General features: G+C 42.7%; 1 protein-coding gene across 1 annotated transcript; it reads left to right on the forward strand.

Annotated features, from left to right (window-relative positions):
* Positions 1–1615: 1615 nt before the first annotated feature.
* Positions 1616–9982, forward strand: grxcr2 (glutaredoxin and cysteine rich domain containing 2). Its single transcript, XM_078549755.1, has 3 exons — positions 1616–1960; positions 4545–4736; positions 9803–9982. Exons 1-3 carry the CDS (start codon positions 1616–1618, stop codon positions 9980–9982), a joined length of 717 nt encoding a protein of 238 aa, XP_078405881.1.
* Positions 9983–22892: the final 12910 nt, after the last annotated feature.

Genomic DNA, 22892 nt, shown 5'->3' on the forward strand with positions numbered 1-22892 from the left:
AGCTGCTGGCCAATCAGATGACCCGTAGCCCTCTGGTCCCAGCAGTGCCACCACGAGTGGTGGTCACTGCTGGGACCACATCCAGTTCTCAATGGAGCTCTTCTCTGGAGCCAGATGGGGAGGTAGGCTGGGTGGGATTTCAGCTGAGCCAGGCTTGGAGCATACATAAAATTACGGTGGGGTCAGAGGTGGGTGGGTGGGTACTGGGAAAGGTGCGCACGCCTAATTTTATGCCCTTGCCCACCTGCCAACCCGCCCCCAGGGGCAGCATAAAATTCTGTCCCAGGTGAAGCAAATCCACCCAGCTGGACGATGATAGAGAGGGTTTGGAGGAAGATGGTGTAGTCAACCATGCATTGGAGGTGGTTCAAATGAGGTTTACTAGATTGATACTTGAGGAAAGGCTGGACAGACTGGGCTTGTTTCCACTGGAGTTTAGAAGAGTGAGGGGTGATTTGATTGAAGTATACAAGATCCTGAATGGCCTTGACAAGGTGGAGGTTGAAAGGGTCTTTCCTCTTGTGGGTCAGTCCAGAACTAGGGGGTGCTGTTTTAAAATTAGGGGTCACCCTTTTAGGACAGAAATGAGGACAATTTTTTTTCTCTCAGAGGGTTGTGCGACTTTAGAACTCTCTGCCTCAGAAGGCGGTGGAGGCGGGGCCATTGAATATTTTTAAGGCAGAGGTAGATAGATTATTGTTAGGCAAGGGAATCAAAGGTTATAGGGGTAGATGGGAATGTGGAAATTGAAACACAAGAAGATCAGCCATGATCTTTTTGAATGGCGGAGCAGGTTCGATGCGCTGAATGGTCTATTCCTGTTTCTATTTCTTACGTTCTAAAGGCTGCAGACAGGGAGAGAAAGTCGAGGACAGATGGTTTACCTTTGTCACAGTCACGTAATCGGCTGCCCATTTGACATCTCTCCGGTCGTCACTTCTATTGACAACAATACAATTAAGAGAATGATGTAAAATGAGCTGTGGACTCACTATGGCCTGTATTACACTGCCTAACAGGCTCAAGATCTAAACTGATGAGTGACATTAATGGCATCTATGGAGCTGGACTGTCTCCACTGGGGAGGGACAAATAAAATAATTATATAAAATGCTGATTTAGAGAAAAAAGTAGACATATCCAAATATTAGACAAATCTTTTTATTTTAGTTTCAGCTTTAAATTATGACAGGGAACAAAGATTACTGGAGCCATTCAAAACTCAAATCTACATAAGAATAATGGTGCTGATGCAACATGCGCACACAGTTGTAATGTGCTGCAGCCAAAGGTCTATTATTCAGATATGTAATTAACAAAATGAATGTAACAGTACAACTCTAACAAAGACTCTTATTTTAATTGCTGCCTAAGATAAATTGCCCTGCAGTGTAGATCCTTACACACTCATGTAATTGTTTAATTAGTTGGTATCAGCCTCATACAAATGATCTCATCACTGAATTATACATTGCAAAGAAGCGAGAGAGCAGGGGAGGCTTAGCTATAGCATTCTCCATGAATGAGTTCTAGATTCTTAGGCAGATTGAGGCCTTTTAATTTCAGTTTTGTGGATTCATCAGGTATTGCTGTAGTTAATTAACCCAAGTTGCGAATGGAGGAACTCCACAGCAAAATAAGTAAGAAGCTTGAACCCAAGCCCAGAAAAGTGAGATTCCGGATCTCCTCCTCTTACAGTGGCCGTGTCCTGAAGCAGGTTTACGAGGATGGATCGGAGTCAGAGGAACCTGAGGATGAGGGTCCCCATAGGTCGCTGAAAACACAACTGAGTGAGGGGTTTGAAATAGGCCACGCTAAAGCACAGGAGCGTTGGGACCCATCTTACTCTCCTTCAACACGCTTATTGGCACAAAGAATAAATGTGTTCAGAGATGGAGACAGGTATTGCATGACAGGCGGACAGAACTTATTCCCCGACCTAACTGCAGCCCGTTCCAAGGTAAGTCATTCATTACTCTGACTATGACTTTATCAATTTCTTAACTGGACTTTGGTGCTCGCTTTAAAACAAGGGCCAGGATTTTGAGGTCGGCAGGCAGGTGGGCCCAGGAGCAACCGTGAAACAGTCCACCGCCCGCGATCGGAGCCCCGATTTCACGCTGGCTGGCCAATTAACAGCCGGCCAGCGTGAAACATGCACTGAGAACCTCAGTACTGCCGGGGTGGGGGTGCGTAAGTCTGCGCATGCGCGGGCTAGCATGCGCTAAAAGCCCCCTAAGGGCACAGAGCTGCCTCAGGGGGAGCTGAAGAACTGAAGAAACAGAAATAAAGATTGTAAAGATGATATAAACATGTGACTGACTCACATGAAGAGGGACATGTTTAAAATGATGGTCAAAAACATTTAATGGATTTTTATTTACTATTGGAAACCTCATGGATAAGGTTTTGTTAAAAATGCAAAGGCCGCCTGGCCTATTCGCCCGCCCGCCAACCATAAGGTTTGACGGACAGTGAAAAGTACAAATTAATTAATTGCTTAAGGGCCTTAATAGGCCTCTTAATTGATGGTGGGCACCCTGCCGACTCTCGCATGTACCCGCTGACCAAAGGATTGCCCAACAAACGTAAAATCCTGCCAACAGTTTTTAAACTAAGATATGCAAGACGATCCAAGGAATCGTCATATTTCTGTCCATCAGTGGCTGGGGTATTGAACTTTTCAGAACTGTAATTAGGCGCTACCACAAGGCTTTCCATAGTCCAAACCGGGCATCATTTCCACTAATAAGTTAAGGAGCTTGTTTAGGTAGGGTCTTCTCTTTCTGAATCCAAGCTGGCTGTTGTCTACTAGGCTACTATACAGATAATGCTCAAATTTACTCTTGATAACCAATTCCATTAAAACCATTGGGCCCCGGTGGTTTTCATGTTAGCTGGTTTCTACTCCATTAGGACTTACCCAGTGATCATCAATTCCCTCTTAATGACTGTTAGTGCCACACCAATCTCCTCCTTTGTATGTTTTAGATTTCTGGAATAAATACCTTTAATTCCCTGAGATTTGTTTTGTTTGAGCCATTTATCATTATTTCCTATGTTCCTACATGGACTATGACCACAGAGTCTTTACATGTACCCTTCAGTATCTCTTCCAACCTTCCCTTCATGTGCGCTCCCCTAGTTACTGGTTAACAACTCACCATCCCGTAGGTTTTTGCCTTGTGACATACACGGCTATCTGCCTTCTTGTTCAAAGAGTCCCCATACAGCTATAATATCTTCATAGCTTTTTAGTCTAATAAGCTGACTACAAGCAAGTAGGCATTGTTGGCCTCTTTGTTTCAAGGTATGTTCAGGGCATAGAGCATTCTCATTCCCTGCTCCTTTTGCTTTGCCACCTGTGGCTGCCCTTTTGTCCCAGTCATAGGAACAGATGGACATAGGCATTGAAGTAGACCATTTAGCTCTCCAATTTGTTCCACCATTCAATGAGATCATAACTGATCTGTACCCTAACTCCATATAACTATCTTTGCCTCATATCCCTTAATACCTTTGGTTAACAAAAATCTCCCAATCTCACCTTTAAAATTTACAATTAACCCAGCACTTCTACCATCCTTAGTATGTAGAAGGTAACTGCACTCCTGAAAGACCTTGCAAATTTTGTTATATTCCCTACTTCTAAATTCCCAACCCACAGTAAAAGTTTATCCCTACCTACCCTATTAGTTCCCCAGAATACCTTGAAAATTTGAAATACGTCTCCCTTAATCATCTAAATTCCATGGAATACAATCTAATTTGTGTAATCTCTCCTTGTAATTTTACACTTGGAGTCCAGGTATCATTCTAGTAAATTTAAACCGATACAATCCAAGGCCAATATATCCTTCCTAAGATGTGGTGCCCAGAACTGCTTCAGGAATGGTCTAACCAGCATTTTGTCTAGCTGTAGCATGGCTTTTATCCTCTTAGTATTCTAGTCCTCTAGATAAACAGGCCAGAGTTCCATTAGCCTTTTAAAATTATTTTATGTACTTGTCCATGGCATTTTAATGATCTATGTACATGGACCCATGGACAGTCAGTGCCCACTTGAGTTATCGCTGTTGACTAAAGTCAAATCCCCTGATATAAATGTTTGTATAAAAGATTCTGAGCTTATAGATAGAGCCTGAAAATTATAGTGAAAAATGTGAATGCTTTGCATATTTATCTCAAATTTCTCTCTGTTATTTAGACAAGAGGCCATAAATTACAGTATTGGTTTTAAAGGGATTCGCATCTCCAATTCAATAGTGGGGAAATGAATTTGATTTAAGTGCATCAAACATCACACAGTAATTTTAAGTTTTCATTTGCATTAATAACATATCATTTCTGATAATGGTTCAGCCTTTATTTTTTAGCTGTCTAGTTGATATCTAATTATTACTCATGTATCTTTATCAACAAACAGTGCTTTCCAGTTGAAAGCATCTCAAATGAGAATTTATTTTATAATCCTACATTTTTAAATATTGCCAGTGCTAGTGCAGTATCTGTATGAGTCACACGGTGTATCTCTGCATTCCTAGCCATCAACAATACTGAATTTTGGGAAAATTATCATCTACACCAGCAATCTAAGGATCATAAAGGCACCGCTGACTCAGAAACAGCTCTTAAGTAAACTTCTCCAAACTCAGCTGAAATCTGAAAATACAACAAACCTGGACGGAAAGGGAGAGGCTGACGAAAACAGTGAAAAGCAGTTAGGGACAGCTGAGGTACTTTGTACATTTTTATTCATTTAAATTAGGAAAAGGCTCCAATTTAAATTGCTCACAGTAAATTCACAAAATAGAATTGATCCCTTTAAAAAAAATTCTGATGTTCAAAGGCTTAAAATCTTCAGACTGTATCAACATTGGTGTTAGTTCTGTGTTCCTTTACTACACATATTTAAAACATTCTACTTGTTCAGGATATTTATCCACAGGGGCTAATTGATTCTTCACAAGGCCCTCCACAGTGGGTATTAGAATAACAGTCTTGTAACTTGAAACTCCATTTGGTGTCCATTTAATTGGTACAGATTAGGTCCTTCAGTTTGAAGTAAGTTATTAAGAGACCTGCCCAATATAGGCTCTACTGCCGTTGGATACCAGCTTCACATGAAAGATTGATCACCGTGTGATAAAACTCCCAATATTTACTTCCAATTCATTGTCAGCTGTCAACTTGGTTGAATCGCAACGGTGATTCTCTCATTCTATGTTTCAACCGTGACATCCACAAGACAAGTTCATATCTAAAAGAGAAACTAATTTTAGTCATAATATTGAATAAGAGTTTTCACTTTTAATCACTAGTTACAGCAAAATCCTTCCTCAGAACTTACAAATTGCAATACTAGCTTAAGACTTTCTTTGTCCTTTTTTGTTTTTTAGTGGGAAAAAAAGATTAAGAATAAGGCATCACTAACCTGTGATAATTATATTTTGGCCAGGATTTTACAGCTCCAACGTGGTGTGTCTCCGCCCCCCTGCCCCGGTGGATGTGGCGAGCCATTTAAATCTCCATTCAGTTTGGCAGGACCATAATATCCTGATGGGCGGGAGGGGCCGTAAAATCCTAGACTTTGTCTTCTTCTCCCTGATTTAGTAACTGACCTTCATTGTTGTAATGTAAAAATCAATATTGAGCAGTGGCTGATAGGATGAGTTACTGTCAATGCCGGATGCAAAAGAAAGTAAAAAATCAGTTAGGTTAGAGATTTAAAACAAAGATTTGCATATTGTACCTTGTCACAGCTCTCTTTGATGACTCTAAACACCTCAAACACAATTACTTACACAGTGGCTGCTGCTATGTAGGGAAGCAAAGTCATTTTGAGAATAGCAAGATCCCACAAGCAATTACTTGGTGAATGGCTGATTAATCTATTTGCCGCGGTGCTGGTTGAAGTAGGAATGTTGGCTAGGATAGCGGCAGAATCCTTTCTTCATTGTACAGTGCCTTGGGATCTATAATTTCCCACTATTTTCCATAAATGAAACAAACAATTGCATAGAACCTTAGAAATTTACAGTATCTAAGATGGCCACTTGTCCCATTGTGTCAGTGCCAACCAATTGCTACAACAATCCATGACAAATCTCAATACCCTGTGCTCTTTCTTCCCATAATCTTGTACTTTTGGGCGGAAGTTTCTGCTCCCGCCAGCAGCAGGAATCGTGGCGGGCAGGGGAGAAAGATTTGGAGGGAGGCCAAAATCAATTTCCCGATGACAGGAAGTTAGTTTGAAATCTTGTTCTCCCAACATCATGGCAGCTTAAAGGCAGGTCAAATGCCCCACGGATCTATGTCGGGAACCCCATTTGCATCTCATGAATGCTCATTAAAAGCCCAACACAGCAGAATCTTGTCCCCCCTCCAAACTTAGCACCCCGCCAGCGGGAATTTAGAACATTTTGTTTCATGACTGTACATAAGTAGCGTGTACCTGGCAAGGCCCATTTCTTCCTGGACTTTCAGGTCAGTAGATGTTGCTTTCGCCTTCCTTTCACACTGTCACTTAGATAGAGGTATTAGCTGCCTGTTGCACATGCTGCGCCAAGGCTGGGCACAGGGGAGGGCTGAGACCGAGGCAGGGCTGGGGGTGGGGGAGGGGAGGGGTGGGGTGGGGATGGTGTGGGGGTGTGGATCAAGGACCAGAGTGGAAAAGTGAATGGCTTTCCCGGTGCTATTCAAATATGGCGCCCGGATACTAGAGTCTATGAAGGGAAAGCGGGGCAGGTGACTTCCTGCTCACCATGTCACGAGATTTGATGTGCTTCTCGTGGCTGCATAATTAATGAGATGAACAGCGCACGATCTCGTGCGTTCAACCACCCTACTCTCCAGTGGAAGTCACTCCGAACTTTCGCTTTTGCCACCAGACTTAGCCTCTGGAAAGGATAATTCCACCCTTTGTTTGCTTCAAATACTTAGATCATTTTTCTTTCAAAAAGTCTCAATCTCTCCTGTGGAGAAACATTCCATGCTCCATTGACCTGTGTAAAGAAATTTCATCTAACCTTCCTCCTTGGTGCTTGATATTTGGTACTCCTCACCCTCTTAGGGATAATTTAAACTTATGGCCTCTTTTCATCAACTCCCGTGCAAGAAGAAATAACTTTTCCCTATTCAGCCCATTGAAATGCTTCATAATTTTAATAACCTCTATTAAATCTCTTCATAGGCTTTTTTGCTCCAATGGATATAGTCCCAGCATCACAAGCCTGTCTTCAAAACTGTAGTTTCACAACCCAGGCATCTTCCTGGTCAACCTACACTGAACACTTACGGGCTCTAATGCCCTTTTTAATAATGGAAATACACATATAACTCTAATATTTATGGATTGGACTATCTGGTGTCAGTGATCTAATTTAACTCAGAAGTTAAGACACTTAAAACATTCCCCAGAGTTCTTCTTCCAATATAACGTCAGTGTCATGACCGGGTGAGGAGGAATGAGCTAGCTGCCTTTTTTTCAAACCCTCTCGGTTGGTTGAAGCAAAGATAAAAGCAAAATACTGCGGATGCTGGAAATCTAAAACAAAAACAAAAATACCTGGAAAAACTCAGCAGGCCTGACAGCATCTGCGGAGAGGGATACAGTTGACGTTGGTGATATTATCTAAGGAATGTGCTAATGAGGACATTAAGGGTAGCAAGCAGGACAAGCTAGTGGCAGATGGCCCACCCCACCCCCACTAGGGCCATCTGCCACTAGCTTGTCCTGCTTGCTACCCTTAATGACCCCATTAGCATATGCCTTAGATAATATCACCACCATCAACATCCCTTTGTCCTTTTGACTATGGAATTCTTTGACAGTCTTCTTGGCCTCCACCTATCACTGGCCCCCTCTTGAGCTCTACCTGTCCCACCCCCCTCTACCAGCTTATATTTCACCTCATTTCTATATTTCTTAGTTCTGATGAAGGGTCATACGGACTCAAAACGTTAACTGTGTCCCTCTCCGCAGATGCTGTCAGACCTGCTGAGTTTTTCCAGGGATTTTTGTTTTTGTTCTGGTTGCAACAAAGATTTGTTTAAAATTCTTTCCCCTTTTCCAGGCCAAATGTATTTAGCTTTTACCAAGGAGCCAATCAAACAAGACTTCCTTGAGTAAGATTATTAGTCACTAAAGCCCGAGGAAAAATAATAAAAGACGCAACACACATTCGCACAGATCAGAAAAGAAAGTTGAGTCCAAATAAAAGTTAAAAAAGCATATACAAATAAGCCCTTGGCTTGCCCGTGAGGCGTAGATGGTAGTACATTGCGGATGTTAGTTGGATGATTTCAGTGGAACTCTGGAGCTAACTTGGGCAGTTTCACAGTCTGTTGGAGACACTTGTTGGCTTGTCCCCAGAGGTAGAGATGACCTGCTTGTCGTTCTCTTCATGTTGTTTGCTTCTCCCCGATAAAACAATTATCTCCAGCAAGAAAGAGAGACAGAGAGGCTCTACTTCCTTCTTTGCTGTTCCTCTTCTGCTCTTTGCCCAACACTGGTTTTCAGAGGCAGTTTAAACTAATTTCCCCGTGCATTCCCGGGAGGGGAAATAGGCATGTCTTGCACCCAAAGTCCATTTTGCTTTCAACTCAGATACTTTTTGACACACCCTGAGATATAAATCAACAGGAGATGGGTTTTGGATTTCTGATGGGATGTAGCTGGCTGGGGGGCAGTTTCCATTGTCTTCACAGAAATACAGTGATTTAAAAGTCCAGACTTTTGCATTTCTATGCCTTCCTTCCAAGTGCCTCTGAAGTGGGCCTTGACAGATCTTCAGGTGTGAAATTCCAGGACAGATCTGTCAGCTAATCCACATAGGAATTTTCCAGAAGGGCAACCTTACAGTATTAGCCATCTTTTTATCACTGTCTTGTCTTGTATTTCTTTAAAAAAAACACAGGTCTTCTTTAAACAGTTCAATATGCCTGTAGTTAGTTGTAGGTTGTGGGTCATTCTCATTCCAACATTGTGTCGGCTGTCGTGACAAGAGGAGATGACCAAAAGCCCTGGAGAAGTGGTATAAGTGGTTAACATTTTTTATAATGATGATTGTGAGCTATTACACTAACACTTAACAAATCATGATGTCAGTTGGTGGCATATTTGGGCATCAGGTCTAATGTGGTACAACAAAATGATAACCTCTTCAGGTAAGACAGATTTAAAAAAAGAAAAAGATCCTAATTGGTGTGTAGTGAAGATGATTAACAGAAGTTTCCTTTCCCTGCATTGTTTCTCTAAGGCTTCTGTTGACCTTCCACTTATGTTATGGTAGGAGAGCAAGAGAAACCCTGCTGAGATTCCCAGAGCCACTGAAGAAGGATGTGCTCTGCCTTATGATGACATCACAACAGAAAGTGCTGGAAATGTTCAGCAGATCAGGCAGCACCTGTGGAGAGAGAAACAGAATTAACGTTTCAAGTCTCTGACCTTTCATCAGGTCTGTTATGTTGAGGGAAACAGGTTTTCAGGGAATGGAACTACCGTGTAGACAAGCAGCGAGGAAAGAACAAATGCTTCTCCATATGGAAGGAGCAAAGATGGGAAGGCGAGACTGTTCAGGATGTTCCTGAGTAATTCTGAGCAGCTGGTTATAGAGTAACATTTTTAGAGGCATTAGAAACAGGTCTCCTTTATGACATTTTTGCCAGCCCATGGTACTTGGCAATAGCATGGAGAGACATAAAAGAAGAGAATAAATTGAAAACTCTTACACTTAATCAAAGGTTAACCACATGTAATGAAATGCCTGCCTGTCTGACTCCTGATTTAAATCTATTTCAGGTGGGTGAATCGCAACCCACGTGCCTACAGTGCGATGGGGCAGGATGCGTCCCTTGCTCTTTGTGCTATGGAAGCAAACTGTCAATGTTTGCCAACCGATTCAAGGAATCGTTTCGAGCCATACGATGCCCAGGATGTAACGAGAACGGAGTACAGCCATGCCAGACCTGTGCCCATTGAAAACCTTAAAACATTCAATAAACAGATGATGACTAAAGTCCTATAATCTCTGTGAACTTATAGTTCCATACTAAACCTTTGTTGGAAAGTGTAGAGTTTGTGAGAGTGGGGATGGGAGGGGGGTGGAGGGTGGGGGTGTTGCGGGGTGGCGGGGACAAGGAGCCTGGCCCTTTGTGATCCAGCTGGATGGACATTTAAGGGGAAGGTCCTGAGGAAAGGGACACAGTCCATTTATACAATTGACTTTGAAACAAGTGGCCTCTGCTGACCAGAAATAAGTGATATATGTTTCCCTTTCAGTTTATCTTTATCTATCTACTTTTCTTTCTAACCATATATCGATTTATCGATCTATCTGTGGTGTGTTGATGGTGTTGGCAGAATGGGGATTGCTGATTGTTCCAGTTGATAACATACATGCTGCATGCATAAATGGAACAGACTGATCTTCTCACTGCTTTTACATTTATGGTTGCGTTAACAATGAAATAAAAAATGTAAAAGTGCAAAGTTTTACCGTGTACAATAATATTCTTTACTGTATAATCCAATGCATTGGTTGTATCTTCAAGCAGTTGACCAAAGACTGGTCAGTGCAGGTGCCAAATGGCAAGTTATGCACCAGTTGTTATCATTTTTCAGAATGGTATGTTTCTGAATGCCTTGGTGTAGATATAGTGATGAACATTATCACACTGAGCTCATACTAAATTAAGTTTCTATTGAATATATAATTCTAACACATGGGCTTAAAAGCAATAGTTCTGTCAGGTTATGGGGTGGAGAAGCTGATGGCCTATTCGAAACAATTGGGATAATTGATTCTTACTGCCTGATCTTTGAAAGCTGTAAACTGTGTCGCTAGTGGAGGCAAATCAGTTCCCACTAGCCAATCACTGAACTCAGGTTGGTTGTTAAGAAGTCCACATGTAGCCAATGATATAGAAAGGAAAAACTGCAAATGCTGGAAATTGGAATGGCAAAGAGAAAATTATTGGAACTATTCAGCTAGTCAGTCAACATCTGTAAGGAGAAGGAGCAGGCTAGCCCCAACAAACTGTAGTTGTTCCAGTGTATTCTTACTTTAACAGTGGCAAAGAGTGGTTGAATATTCAGCTAGACCCTGGGGTATGCCACACCCCAAGCTGCAGCAAACTTTCTGGGATGGTCTTTGGGACCTGGATCTTCATCCACCTCTCACAAAGCCATTGTCATGAGGTGGGGGGAAATGACTAAGGGTTCCCTTCATGTGAATTTCTGGTGCCCCCAGTCCTCCAGTGGAATGTGGCATGCCATCAGTGGAGGTACACGCAGTCAAACCACAACAGAAGTGGGGATCACCTTGAGATCCAACCAGGATCAAGCCTGGATTGCCAAAAAGGAGCTATTGTTTTTGGAAGAAAATAACATTAAAAGATTCTCTTACAAAGAGGAGCAGCTAAATTGTCTTTTATGATTTGTGTCCCCCTTTCTCATTTCTCTATCCAATGCACTTTGCTTAATTGAAAGGCTGAAGGCAACCTGCTCTCAGGCTACACTGTCAGTGCCAATACTATTTGATATTATTGTTTTCTCTATGATAAATAGTTAATGCTGCACATTAAATATTTAAAACCAGCTTATATCCTAAGGTACTGCTCATGCAAACAAAACAAAAATAATTTGTGTCTTTCTCTTGTAACTATGTTGCTGCTTGGAAATTCACTGTTTTTACATTTGTTGTTTCTGTTTGTCTTCCATCCTTTCTGACACCTTAATTAATTGTATCACCGTATCACAATATCTTTACAGTACAGAAGGAGGCCATTCAGCCCATCAAGTCTGCACTGGCTCTCTGAAAGATCATTCCAGCTAGTCCCACTCCCCTGCCTTATCTGCGTAACCTTGCACATCCTCTCTTTTCAGGGACCATTCAAATTCCCTTTTGAATACCTCGATCGAACCTGCCTCCTCTAGCCTTTCAGGAAGTTTGTCCCAGGTTCCAACTACCCTCCGGGTGCAAAAATTTTTCCTCACATCACATTTACTCCTTTTGCCAATTATTTTGAATCTGTGCCCTCTATTTCTGGATGTGCTCTTGAGTGTGAACAGTTTCCCACTTTTTACCCTGCCCATGCCACTCAGGGTCTTGGATACCTCTATCAAGTCTCCTCTCAGCCTTCTTTTCTCCAAGGAAAACAGTCCCAATCTCTCCAATCTATCCTCATAGCTCCGGTTCTTCATCCAGGGAATCATTCTTGTGAACCTCCTCTGTACTCTCTCCAATGCCCTCACATCCTTCCTCAAGCATGGCGCCCAGAACTGGACATCATACTTCAGTACTGCCAAGGCAATTTTTCTCCTTACCTGTGTGCCTCTGAGCATGTTTACACAAGAGGCCTGAAACTCTGGGGGTCAAGTGTGCAATCTACTGCTGCAAGTCACGGTGAAGTGGAACCCTTACCTACTCAAGTGTACAGTCACAAACTCCATCCCCAATTGCAGGGATGGAAGATCTTTCCATCGATGGAGCATGCTGCCAGCAGCTTCAAAGGACATTTTTGTGATGGCCACTCTGAGGAGTTCTTGTGTGGTAAAGCTGTACACAGCTGCTTCATTTTTTGTCCTGGCCGAGGAAAACTGGTAGACAGAAGATCTTCAGATCCTGAAGGAGCATTTATTTAAAGTAACAATCCCACTCCTTTTAAAGATATCAAGGGTAGAGTTTCTTGGCTAGCTTGGGTATAATCTCCCAGGGGATGGAATTTGTGACTGTACACTTGAGTAGGTAAGGGTTCCACTTCACCTTGACTTGCAGCAGTAGATTGCACACTTGACCCCCAGAGTTTCAGGCCTCTTGTGTAAACATGCTCAGAGGCACACAGGTAAGGAGAAAAATTGCCTTGGCAGTACTGAAGTATGATGTCCAGTTCTAGGCGCCATGCTTGAGGAAGGATGTGAGGGCATTGGAGAGAGTACAGAGGAGGTTCACAAGAATGCCACCTTGACACAGGGAAAATAGCTGGAAGATCCACCCTCCTCTCCCCACAGGAAGATGGCTGCACTGGAGTGCATATGCATGGAACTGGGTCATATCCTATCTTATGAGCACCAAACCAAAGATATCTGGCCTGGTCTCAACTAGGATTTCAGGGCTCATATTCTCAGTTTCAGCCCTCTTCACCTGTTATATTGTTTCCCCACTTTTCTGGTTCTCTCTCTTGTTTGATTTGTTTTGTTCTCCCCTCACTTTTTTCCTTGCTCTGGCATTTTGGTTGTTTCAATGTTTGACTAGTTCTAAATTTGTCTTTGATTCTCTTCAAAATATGAATTCTTGCCGTTTGTAATTGTTTTCCTGTAGAAGGCATTTTGTTGAATATGTGTGAAGGAACGAATGCTGTACTGGGCTTGAAACAGGTGACTGAAACAATAAATAACTAGGAGCAAGTTAAAAAGGCAGGAAATGAAAAGGGCACAAGTACAGAAAAAGGAACGCATCACAAAAGACTGCACATGGACAGAGAATAGAAACATTCGCTGTGAACATGCAATGAGCCAGACTATAAGAGAAAATAAGAATCTTCAATTTGTATGTTTATGGGGAAAGAGAGGGCAATTGGGACAGGATGTGCATGATGGACTGAATGTCCTCATTCTGTGCTGGATGATTCTAAATGAAGAGACAAAGTTGCAAGGTGGAGATAATTGCATACAACCAGTATTGGAGGAACATGGAGTATAAGAAAGACAATTATATAGTGAGTTCATTGATTTTTTTTAAGGGAGATTTATTTCATAATTTTTATGCTGTAAATGTTCAGCATTCAGTTATACATCCTACAGGGTCAGAAATAAAATGGTGTCTGGAACCAGTGTGTCGACAATGATGTGATTAGTTGCAATTGAAGCCAATCGAGTGCTATTTTTTTCTCTGGATTATATTTTTTTCCATGTGGAGGCCTATGCTGCATTTCTATGAATCAGTATAGTTGAGTTTGAACCAATGGGAAAAGTTTCTCACTTGATGCTTTCAGATACAGACCAATTGAATGTGCGATGGTGTGCACAGATGCATTATATTTAGTTGTAGCTGGTAGGATCTACTAGAAGGTATGTTTGAGTAAGTGAGGGCAACTGAGCTGCTTACCCTCTGCCTTCTTGTGACTGGCCTTGACATGGTGGGATGGTTTAGATCCATGGCTTTGAGGATCTGTGGCAGCCAACTGCAAGTCCCTGGGTTCCATTATGTGTCCCATTTTATTAAACACTATTAAATATTATACTGCATAACTATCAAATATTTATCACAAAATACATTATGCAATATTAAATATTTATTCTGCAATATTAAATATTTATTCTACTGAATAATATTAAACATTATTAATTATGTATTATATTTTGTTTATTATAAAGCATTTTAACTAGATAGGATGTAGATAAGGCCTCAATTTTGCTTATTATAAAGCATTTTAACTAGATAGGATGTAGATAAGGCCTCAATTTTGCTTATTATAAAGCATTTTAACTAGATAGGATGTAGATAAGGCCTCAATTGTAGCATCTCCATATGTATCAAATGTAAACTGTGTTTATCATAACATAAAAACATTTGAATTTTTAGGACCAAGTAAAAGTATTGGAGATCAATTCTACTTGTCTTTTTCTCACAATGATCCTTCTATCTCTCCTCAGTATCTTTTTCCTTTGACCATCTCACCTTGTTCCACCCTGTCTCATTCCCATTCTCTACAGCCACCCAAGTACCATGCCAAGTTTCTCACTGAGATCTTTTCATTTCTTCCCCCCTTAGCCTTTCCACCGAGTGACCTCTCATCCTCTTGGAGGTGATTTCAACCTCCATCTCAACTCATCACGCTCTCTCCTTTGAATTCGCAGCTCCCTTATCCTTCCTTTATCTCACTCTCTCCATGTAAACTTGCCAAACCTTGTTCATGGCCGGTTCCTTGACCTTGCCATCTCACGTGCTGTTGCTGAGCCCATCGTATAAATCACAACTGAAATAATCTCTTACTGCGTTTTTATAACTCTCTCCACCCACATACTGCCTGGCATTCTCAAACCTACTTTCTCCCCTGGAAGTAAAAAACTTCTCTCCCAATTCACTTAGTACTGCACTTTCAAAGTCCCAGCCATCTGGACCTTTATTCATCGTGACACTGTTTCTGCAGTTATCTATTGTTCAACCAGGCTATCACTTACACCTGTGATGCCCTAACCCCCATTAAAATTATTACTCTCTTTCATGCTTGGTCATTCTCCCTGGTATAATCACCATCTCTGCTCGTTTAAGTCCAAGAGATAGGGAATTGAACATATATAACTGACGACTGATTTTCTCATTCACCGCCAGGTCTGACTGCAACACATAAAATGCTATTGGATTCATCAATCCTCTGCCAATACTGCTCACTGTTCCAGATCATCCACCACTGCAAACTCTTTTTTAAACCTTTCTCCCCACCTCGTCCATCCTCACCTCCAACAATTGCAAGGATCTCATGAACTTCTTTGTCACTAATAGCATCAGAGACCATCTGATTGTCTGCCTCTGCCACTTCCCTCCTTTCCCCTAGCCCACTGGCCCCCTTGTTTGAGCATTGAATTGGCATCTTTTTCTAGTTTCTTATGTCCCTCATGCTCTCCCTAAGCTCAGCTTCTCCACAAGACACATCTCCTGCTGCCTCAGCATTATTGAGACTCCAGAGACTTTAGGTCCTTCTCCAGAGACTTGAGCACAAGATCTAGACTGAAACTCACAGTGCAGTATGTAGGAAGTGCTGTGCCACCAGAATTGACTTCCTTTAGATGAGATTAAACCAAGGACTCAACTGTTCTCTCTCACATCCCATCCCACTATTCAAAGAGGAGGGGAGTTCTCCCAATGTCCTGGCCAATATTTTTCCATCAACCAACATCACCAATGGTAGATTACTGGTCATTATCATATTGCTGCACGTGCAGCTATCTGAAAACTGGTTGCTGCATTTTCTGTGTTGTAACAGTGGCTATGCTTCAAAAAGCACTTCAACAGCTTTGGGGCAACCTGGCATTATAAAAGGAACTATATAAATGCAAGACTTTCTCCTTCTTTCTCAGCACAACTGAAAGCATTTCTGGTGCATCAGATAGAATAACCATATGCATTGTGGGTGATTTTTAAAAAAATGGCAGACAATACAACATGGCCACTGTTTTCCCTTCATTGTCAAAGATAGCTGTTTCTTGTTTGCGTGTATCTGTTGTGCATTCCAACATGTCTGCGGAGCCCAAATGCACAACTGCATGGCATTCTACAGAAGGGGCAAAGATGGATTGTCTGATTTTGTTGGCATTTACCAAGGAAGAGGTAAAAGGGAGATAAAAGGACCAAAGGTAGATGCCAAGGAAAAGGAGAGTAGGGAAAGCAGTGTCGAGCATTCAATTTTTAAAAGAGTGGGTCTGGAAAACAACCAATATTTGGAGAGGAAGAATGCAGCATGAAAATGTAATAGGCAATTGTGTGCATGGGTGGGAAAAGAGAAAAAAAGTAAGAGTGTAGGAGTTTCTTTTATCTTTTATTCAAGAAGAAAAAAAAGCATGTTAAAAAATGAAAATGGAATTTCATTATTTCTCTCGAAGGGAGGAGGAATGTCACAATGAACAGTGAAATTACACATTTTTAGAGAAGCTGTTTTGAAGGTAACATTTTGTAAACCTTGGACTGAGTTTAAAGCCTATATCCAAAATGGACTCCGAGGTTCACCTGACCCTCTCCGTGTGGATTTGGGATGGAATCCTCTCAGCCAGACAAAGAGGAGCCATCCTCAGACGTATACATTTGAAATTCAGTGAGTGTTCCAAAAGAGTAAACAGAAACTCATTGACTTGATGGCTTTTCCTTCAAATGCAAAGACACTAACTGATAAGCCACTGTAAGGTGTGAACATCCTTGGCTCTTTTGGTCACAACAGGTGATAAGGAGACTTTGCATTGTTGAATGGGGATTGCCACTTATCTTACATGGAAAATGACTTGGCATTTTTGAGACAGTGGTCATCTTAGTTTGCCTGCTATGAATAATACAAAAAGACAGCAAGCTGCCTAAAAACAGATCCATTTTGAACCATCTCAAAGAAGCTTCAGCAGCAGAAAAGAAAACTGCTTGCAACAGGGAGAGACAAGGAGGGACATCCAGAAAAACAGCTACTGGTCTGCTGGAAAGTAACTACGGCAGCTATAAGTGCCAGACTTGCAGATCAAGGAACCTTCTCGCCTCCAGTTCCACCTATCAAGCTCACCTGTTAAATCAACCTCCAGCGGACAGAATATCGCACACCTACATGGGGGATGTGCTCTCCAAAATGGGGTTTGGGGAGGGAATTCGAAATTGGATCCAACTGCTCTACACTAACATCAGTAGCGCAGTCTCAATCAATGGGTGGGAAACAGATAGCTTTCCGATTAAATCTGGAGTCAGGCAGGGCTGTCCTCTCTCGCCTGTCCTTTTCGTGTGTTGCATAGAACCCTTTGCCGAGTCCATCAGGAAGGATCCGGGCATAAGAGGAGTGACGATCCCAGGCAGTGGAGGCACTCAGGTAAAAGCCTCCCTGTACATGGACGACGTCGCCGTCTTCTGCTCGGATCCGCTGTCGGTGCGCAGACTGATGCACATCTGCGACCAGTTCGAACTGGCCTCGGGAGCCAAGGTAAATCGTGGGAAGAGCGAGGCCATGTTCTTTGGGAACTGGGCTGACCGATCCTTTGTCCCCTTCACTGTCAGGGCTGACGGCCTGAAGGTGCTGGGGATATGGTTCGGAGGGACCGGGGCATGCGTTAGAAACTGGAAGGAGCGAGTGGCTATGGTGAAAAGGAAACTGGGCATGTGGGAGCGACGCTCCCTCTCCATTGTGGGTAAGAACCTGGTCATCAGGTGTGAGGTACTCTCGCTGTTGCTGTACGTGGCGCAGGTCTGGCCCATTCCAGACTCCTGCGCGATGGCGATCACTCGAGCCATCTTCCGCTTTATCTGGAGGTCGAAAATGGATCGTGTCCGCAGGGACGCGATGTACAAGCCTCTAGATAAAGGGGGAAAAAACGTGCCCAACATCGCCCTCATACTGATGGCCACCTTTGTGTGTGGCTGCGTCAAGCGGTGCGTAGACCCTCAGTACGCAAACACCAAGTGTCACTACGTGCTGAGGTTCTACCTGTCCCCGGTGTTGCGAAGGATGGGTCTGGCCACGCTGCCGCGGAACGCTCCAAGTAGTTGGACCGTGCCGTACCACCTGTCCCTGGTGGAAAAATTTATGCAGAAAAACACCTTTGACCACAAGTCCATCAGGCAGTGGTCAGCACGTAACGCCCTAGAGGCCCTGAGGGAAAAGGAGAGGGTGGACCCTGTGGGATGGTTCCCCGAGCAGACTGTCAAAGTCATTTGGCAGAATGCCTCATCGCCAGAACTTTCCAACAAGCACCAAGACGTAGCTTGGCTGGTGGTGAGAAAGGCCCTCCCCGTCAGATCCTTCCTACACGCCAGGAGGCTCACCCCCTCTGCACGTTGCCCTCGAGGTGGCTGTGGTGGGGAAGAGACCGTTGTTCACCTCCTTGTGGATTGTGCCTTTGCAAAGAAAGTCTGGAGAGAGATGCAGTGGTTGCTGTCGAGGTTCATCCCGAGCAGTTCTGTGACACAGGACTCTGTGCTCTACGGGCTGTTCCCAGGGACACACACCGAGACAAACATCAACTGCAGCTGGAGGATCATCAACTCGGTGAAAGACGCGCTTTGGTCTGCCTGAAACTTGTTGGTCTTCCAGCACAAAGAGTTGTCCCCGACCGATTGTTGCGGACTGGCACAATCCAAAGTCCAGGACTACGTGCTGAGGGACGCACTAAAGCTTGGGGCAGCTGCCGCAAAGGCGCAATGGGGAAGGGTCGCTGTCTAAGACCTTTCTACCACAGCGCACCGAGAGACTGGGAACTGTTTAGAGCCCCTCGGGCTGTACAGATCAAAATGAAAGGCTGTAAATGATTGTAATACTGTTTGTACTGATGCACCTGGTGATACATTTTGTAAAAGTTTAACCTGGATTGTACCCTTGTAATGTTGTTTTTGAAATGGTTTGGAATGTGATTGAAGATATTTTATGAATAAAGTATATTTTTACAAAAAAAAAAATCAACCTCCAGCGGTTCAACAGTGGAAGCCATTGTGGCTGCAGAGACAACTTTACAACCTCAGGAGCATCACTTCAGACAATGCAATATCTCGACTTCAAAATATACCAGGTCTGCATTGAATACAGACTAAACTTGATTCACGTCTATAAGTATTGTTTTATCATAATTGTGACTAATCCTTGTGTGTGTATGTGTTTGTAACTTAATCTTTCCTTCAGTAACTTCCAGAGTGATAGCATGAAATACACTAATCTTTTCCTTTTTAAGTAAATAAGCTTTCCTGTTGGGTTATTTCTACATTGAATTATTCACTCCCAGAGTAAAAAATACACACTCACAAGCAGATATATTGTTCATGGGTGACTTTGGGGAAACCTCTTTAAATCATCTGTGACACTTGACTATTCCAATGCACTCCAATGCCAGCCTCCCATCTTCCACATCCATATACTTAGGTTCACCCAAAACTCTGTTGCTTGGATCATTACTCTCACTCTGTCCCATTTACCCATCACCCTGTGCTTGCTAACCAATAATGGCTCTTGTTTAAGCAATACCCTGGTTTTAAAATTCTCAATCTTGTTTTCAAACCCCTCCATGTGCCCACCCACCATCAGCCCTCACCCCAATTCTGTAATTTCCTCCAGCCCCATTACAATCTGAGATATATGCTCTCTTATTCTGATCTCTTGCGTATCCCAGATTTGAATTACCTCACCATTGGTAGCCAGGCCTTCAGCTGCTTAGGGCCTAAGAAGATCTGGAATTCCCTCTCTGAAACTCTCTGCCTCCCAACCTTGCTTTCTTCCTTCGAGTTGCTCTTTAAAACCTACCTCTCTCAGCCTTAATATCTTATGAAGTGGCTTTGGTGCCAAATTTTGTTTGCCAGCAATCCTGAAGCACCTGGGAACATTTTACTATGTTAAGGTGCTTTTTAAATGCAAGTTGTCCTTTGCTTTCATTTAAGTGTTTTAATAATCTCCAACAGAACTGCATGGAACTTTAAAGTGTGTCACCGCTCATTCTTCTTTGAATAATAAAACTGCTTAGCCTGTCACTTCACTAATCTGCAGGCATGGATCCTGCTGATGGCAGGATTACATAGATCACTTTCATGAAAATATCTGTCATAAAAAGAGCATAACAATGAGTTTTTATTTTGCTTCACATTTGCTAACCATGTTAAAATGTTGATAAAAGCAAAAAACTGCGGATGCTGGAAATCCAAAACAAAAACAAAAATAAAAATACCTGGAAAAACTCAGCAGGTCTGACAGCATCTGCGGAGAGGAATACAGTTAAGGTTTCCAGTCCGTATGACTCTTTAACAGAACGTTCTGTTGAAGAGTCATACGGACTCGAAACGTTAACTGTATTCCTCTCCACAGATGCTGTCAGACCTGCTGAGTTTTTCCAGGTACTTTTATGTTAAAATGTTGAATATGCTTTTAGTAGACCCGGAAAAAAGATTGTAGGAATATCTAGGTTAAGTTGCCTAAGTTGCAAATCTGTGTTCTGTTGCTACGCTTGAGTGTAATTTCACTATATTATGACCAGGGCGAGGCAGATTCATGAATGCTCTATAAAATGCCACTGTAATCTACATAAAAGACAGTGAATTAATGAAGGCTTTAATTACGGTGGGTCTGTGCTGGAAAGTGCCATAAAAAATGTAACACAGTAAAATCCTGATGAGCCGAATCCCAGGGGATCCACTCAAAATTTTGTGTTAAGTGGAGCCTTGTGATAGCCCAGGGGCCCTCATTCTCAGATGAATGTGTCTCTACGTAACCCGATATGCCTACAAACACGGCCTGTGTCAAAAACGAAAGATTCAAATGCCAAATGAAAACACATTAAAGCAGTAAATGCGTGAAAAAGTTTTTATTCAATTTTTTCACACTTTACAAGGGCCTGACCTTCTAAAACGCTGGAGCTCTGAATTGCAGAACGTTGGAGTTAGCTCCGGAAAAACGCCATAACCCTTTAATCGATCTTTCGGGTGTGCGCGTGATACAGTCCACCATGTCTGCAATGCAGTCAAACATGTTTTGGTGTTTCCATACTGCAGTGCAAAATCCCGGAGCATCTCGACAGCCTTTCCGGCATCGGCCAGGAAAACAGGTGGGTGAGTGGACGAGCATTCATCAGACTCTTCAGGGTCATTGGGCTCCTCGGTTGAAGAATGTACCACATCTAGGATTGCATCATCTATCACTTCCGTCGTGCAGTGCCAGCCTCGTCCACCTCTGCGTAAATTCCCATGGTTGTCTGTGCTGGAATTTCCATGCTGGCCTTATTCCATAGGTAAGCAGAAAGTGCCTCATCATCGGGTTAGTTGGCCTCATCCTGCTCCTCCTCGTTCTCGATGTCTTGTGCAGTCGTAACCTGTTTGAACCCAGCATGGCGGAAACAGTTACAAATTGTGGCTTCCATCATCATCTTCCACATTTTTTTCATCATGAACAATTGGATTGTACTTCATTGGTGTTAGAAATGTCTTGTGGTACATACTTGTTCAAGATGTGGGGGAGACCATTTTGGAGCCAATCATCTGTCTTTGCTGCTGTAACTGCCACGCCCTCACTGTTGTCTTGAATTGGTCCAGCCATTCACCATTGTAGGTGAACTCCATGTGGACCAGCCTCTTTGCAAAGGCAACCCACCTTTCCTGCAGGATTGGACTGGAGGTGGGAATGTTCTGTACTCGAGCTGCCTTGAACCATGTTAGCAGAGCTTTCTTAACGTTGGGATAGGTATCCATTCTCATCCTGTTCCTTGCTGGAGAGGAGGCCTGCTTGTTGAACTGTTCCAAGGTGTTCATCTTGTGTTTCATAATGATGGACAAACTTGATGGTGGAATCTTCCACTCCTGCGCAATGTCCACTTCCAATTTGTGCCACGGTTTTACACTTCACTTTCTCTCCGATCGACAACACTTTTAATTTCCTCAAAGGTTCAGCCATACTCGCAGGTTTTGCAGGGAGATCTCAATGTTAAATGATGGCTTGCCCAGTGCTCCACAATTTTGGGCTCTTGTGTGGTCTAATTTTGCTCTGATTGATCAGCATGGTCATATGACAAGCTTAAACTGATTCAGTTAATCCAGGGTTACTAGTGCAGAATTTTCACTTATCATGAGCGTCGTTTTAAGGGGTTTGCTAATCTGCTGGCAGGAATGGTTGATGACTTTGACATAACTGGAATTTCATATCATTCGCGTTTGACTCATTGCAATTTTACTGTTCCGCTTTTCAAACTGTCTAGTGCAAGGCTGAGTACTGTTTCTGAGGATTCTTTGAATTAAAGCCTCAGTGTTGCAATACAGTAGAATAATAATCACCATATCCTGATTTCTCCGCACCCACAAACGCTTTGAACAAGGGATAAATCCTACATGCGGGTCTAAAGTCAGCCATATATACAACATTGCTTCACCCAAAATCTTGATGAGCTTTTGGGTCTCTCCCACAAATAGCACAAAAATTTGTTAATCCTAGATCTATATTACTAAAACAAAATATCTAGTCATTATCACATTACCACTTGTGGGAGCTGGCTGTATGCAAATTAGCTGTCATGTTTATTAGCTCACAACAGTGACACCACGTCAAAGTAATTCATTGGCTGTAAAGTGCTTTGGGGAATTCTGTGGACATGAAAGGCACTGCACAAATGCAAGTCTTTCTTTATTGTTTAGGGAGAACCAATGCTTTGCTTGTATGAGGTCTTGTGGCTCTAAGCCAGAAGT

The sequence above is a fragment of the Cetorhinus maximus genome, chromosome 10 (assembly GCF_964194155.1).
Source record: "Cetorhinus maximus chromosome 10, sCetMax3.hap1.1, whole genome shotgun sequence".
Lineage (NCBI taxonomy): Eukaryota > Metazoa > Chordata > Chondrichthyes > Lamniformes > Cetorhinidae > Cetorhinus > Cetorhinus maximus.

What these genes read in the sequence shown, in the direction of transcription:
- grxcr2 (XM_078549755.1), top strand. Translation starts at nt 1,616, where the DNA reads ATGGAGGAACTCCACAGCAAAATAAGTAAGAAGCTTGAACCCAAGCCC. An exon ending in TAACTGCAGCCCGTTCCAAG is followed by an intron (nt 1,961 to 4,544) that starts GTAAGTCATTCA and finishes CTGCATTCCTAG; the next exon opens with CCATCAACAATACTGAATTT. An exon ending in AGCAGTTAGGGACAGCTGAG is followed by an intron (nt 4,737 to 9,802) that starts GTACTTTGTACA and finishes AATCTATTTCAG; the next exon opens with GTGGGTGAATCGCAACCCAC.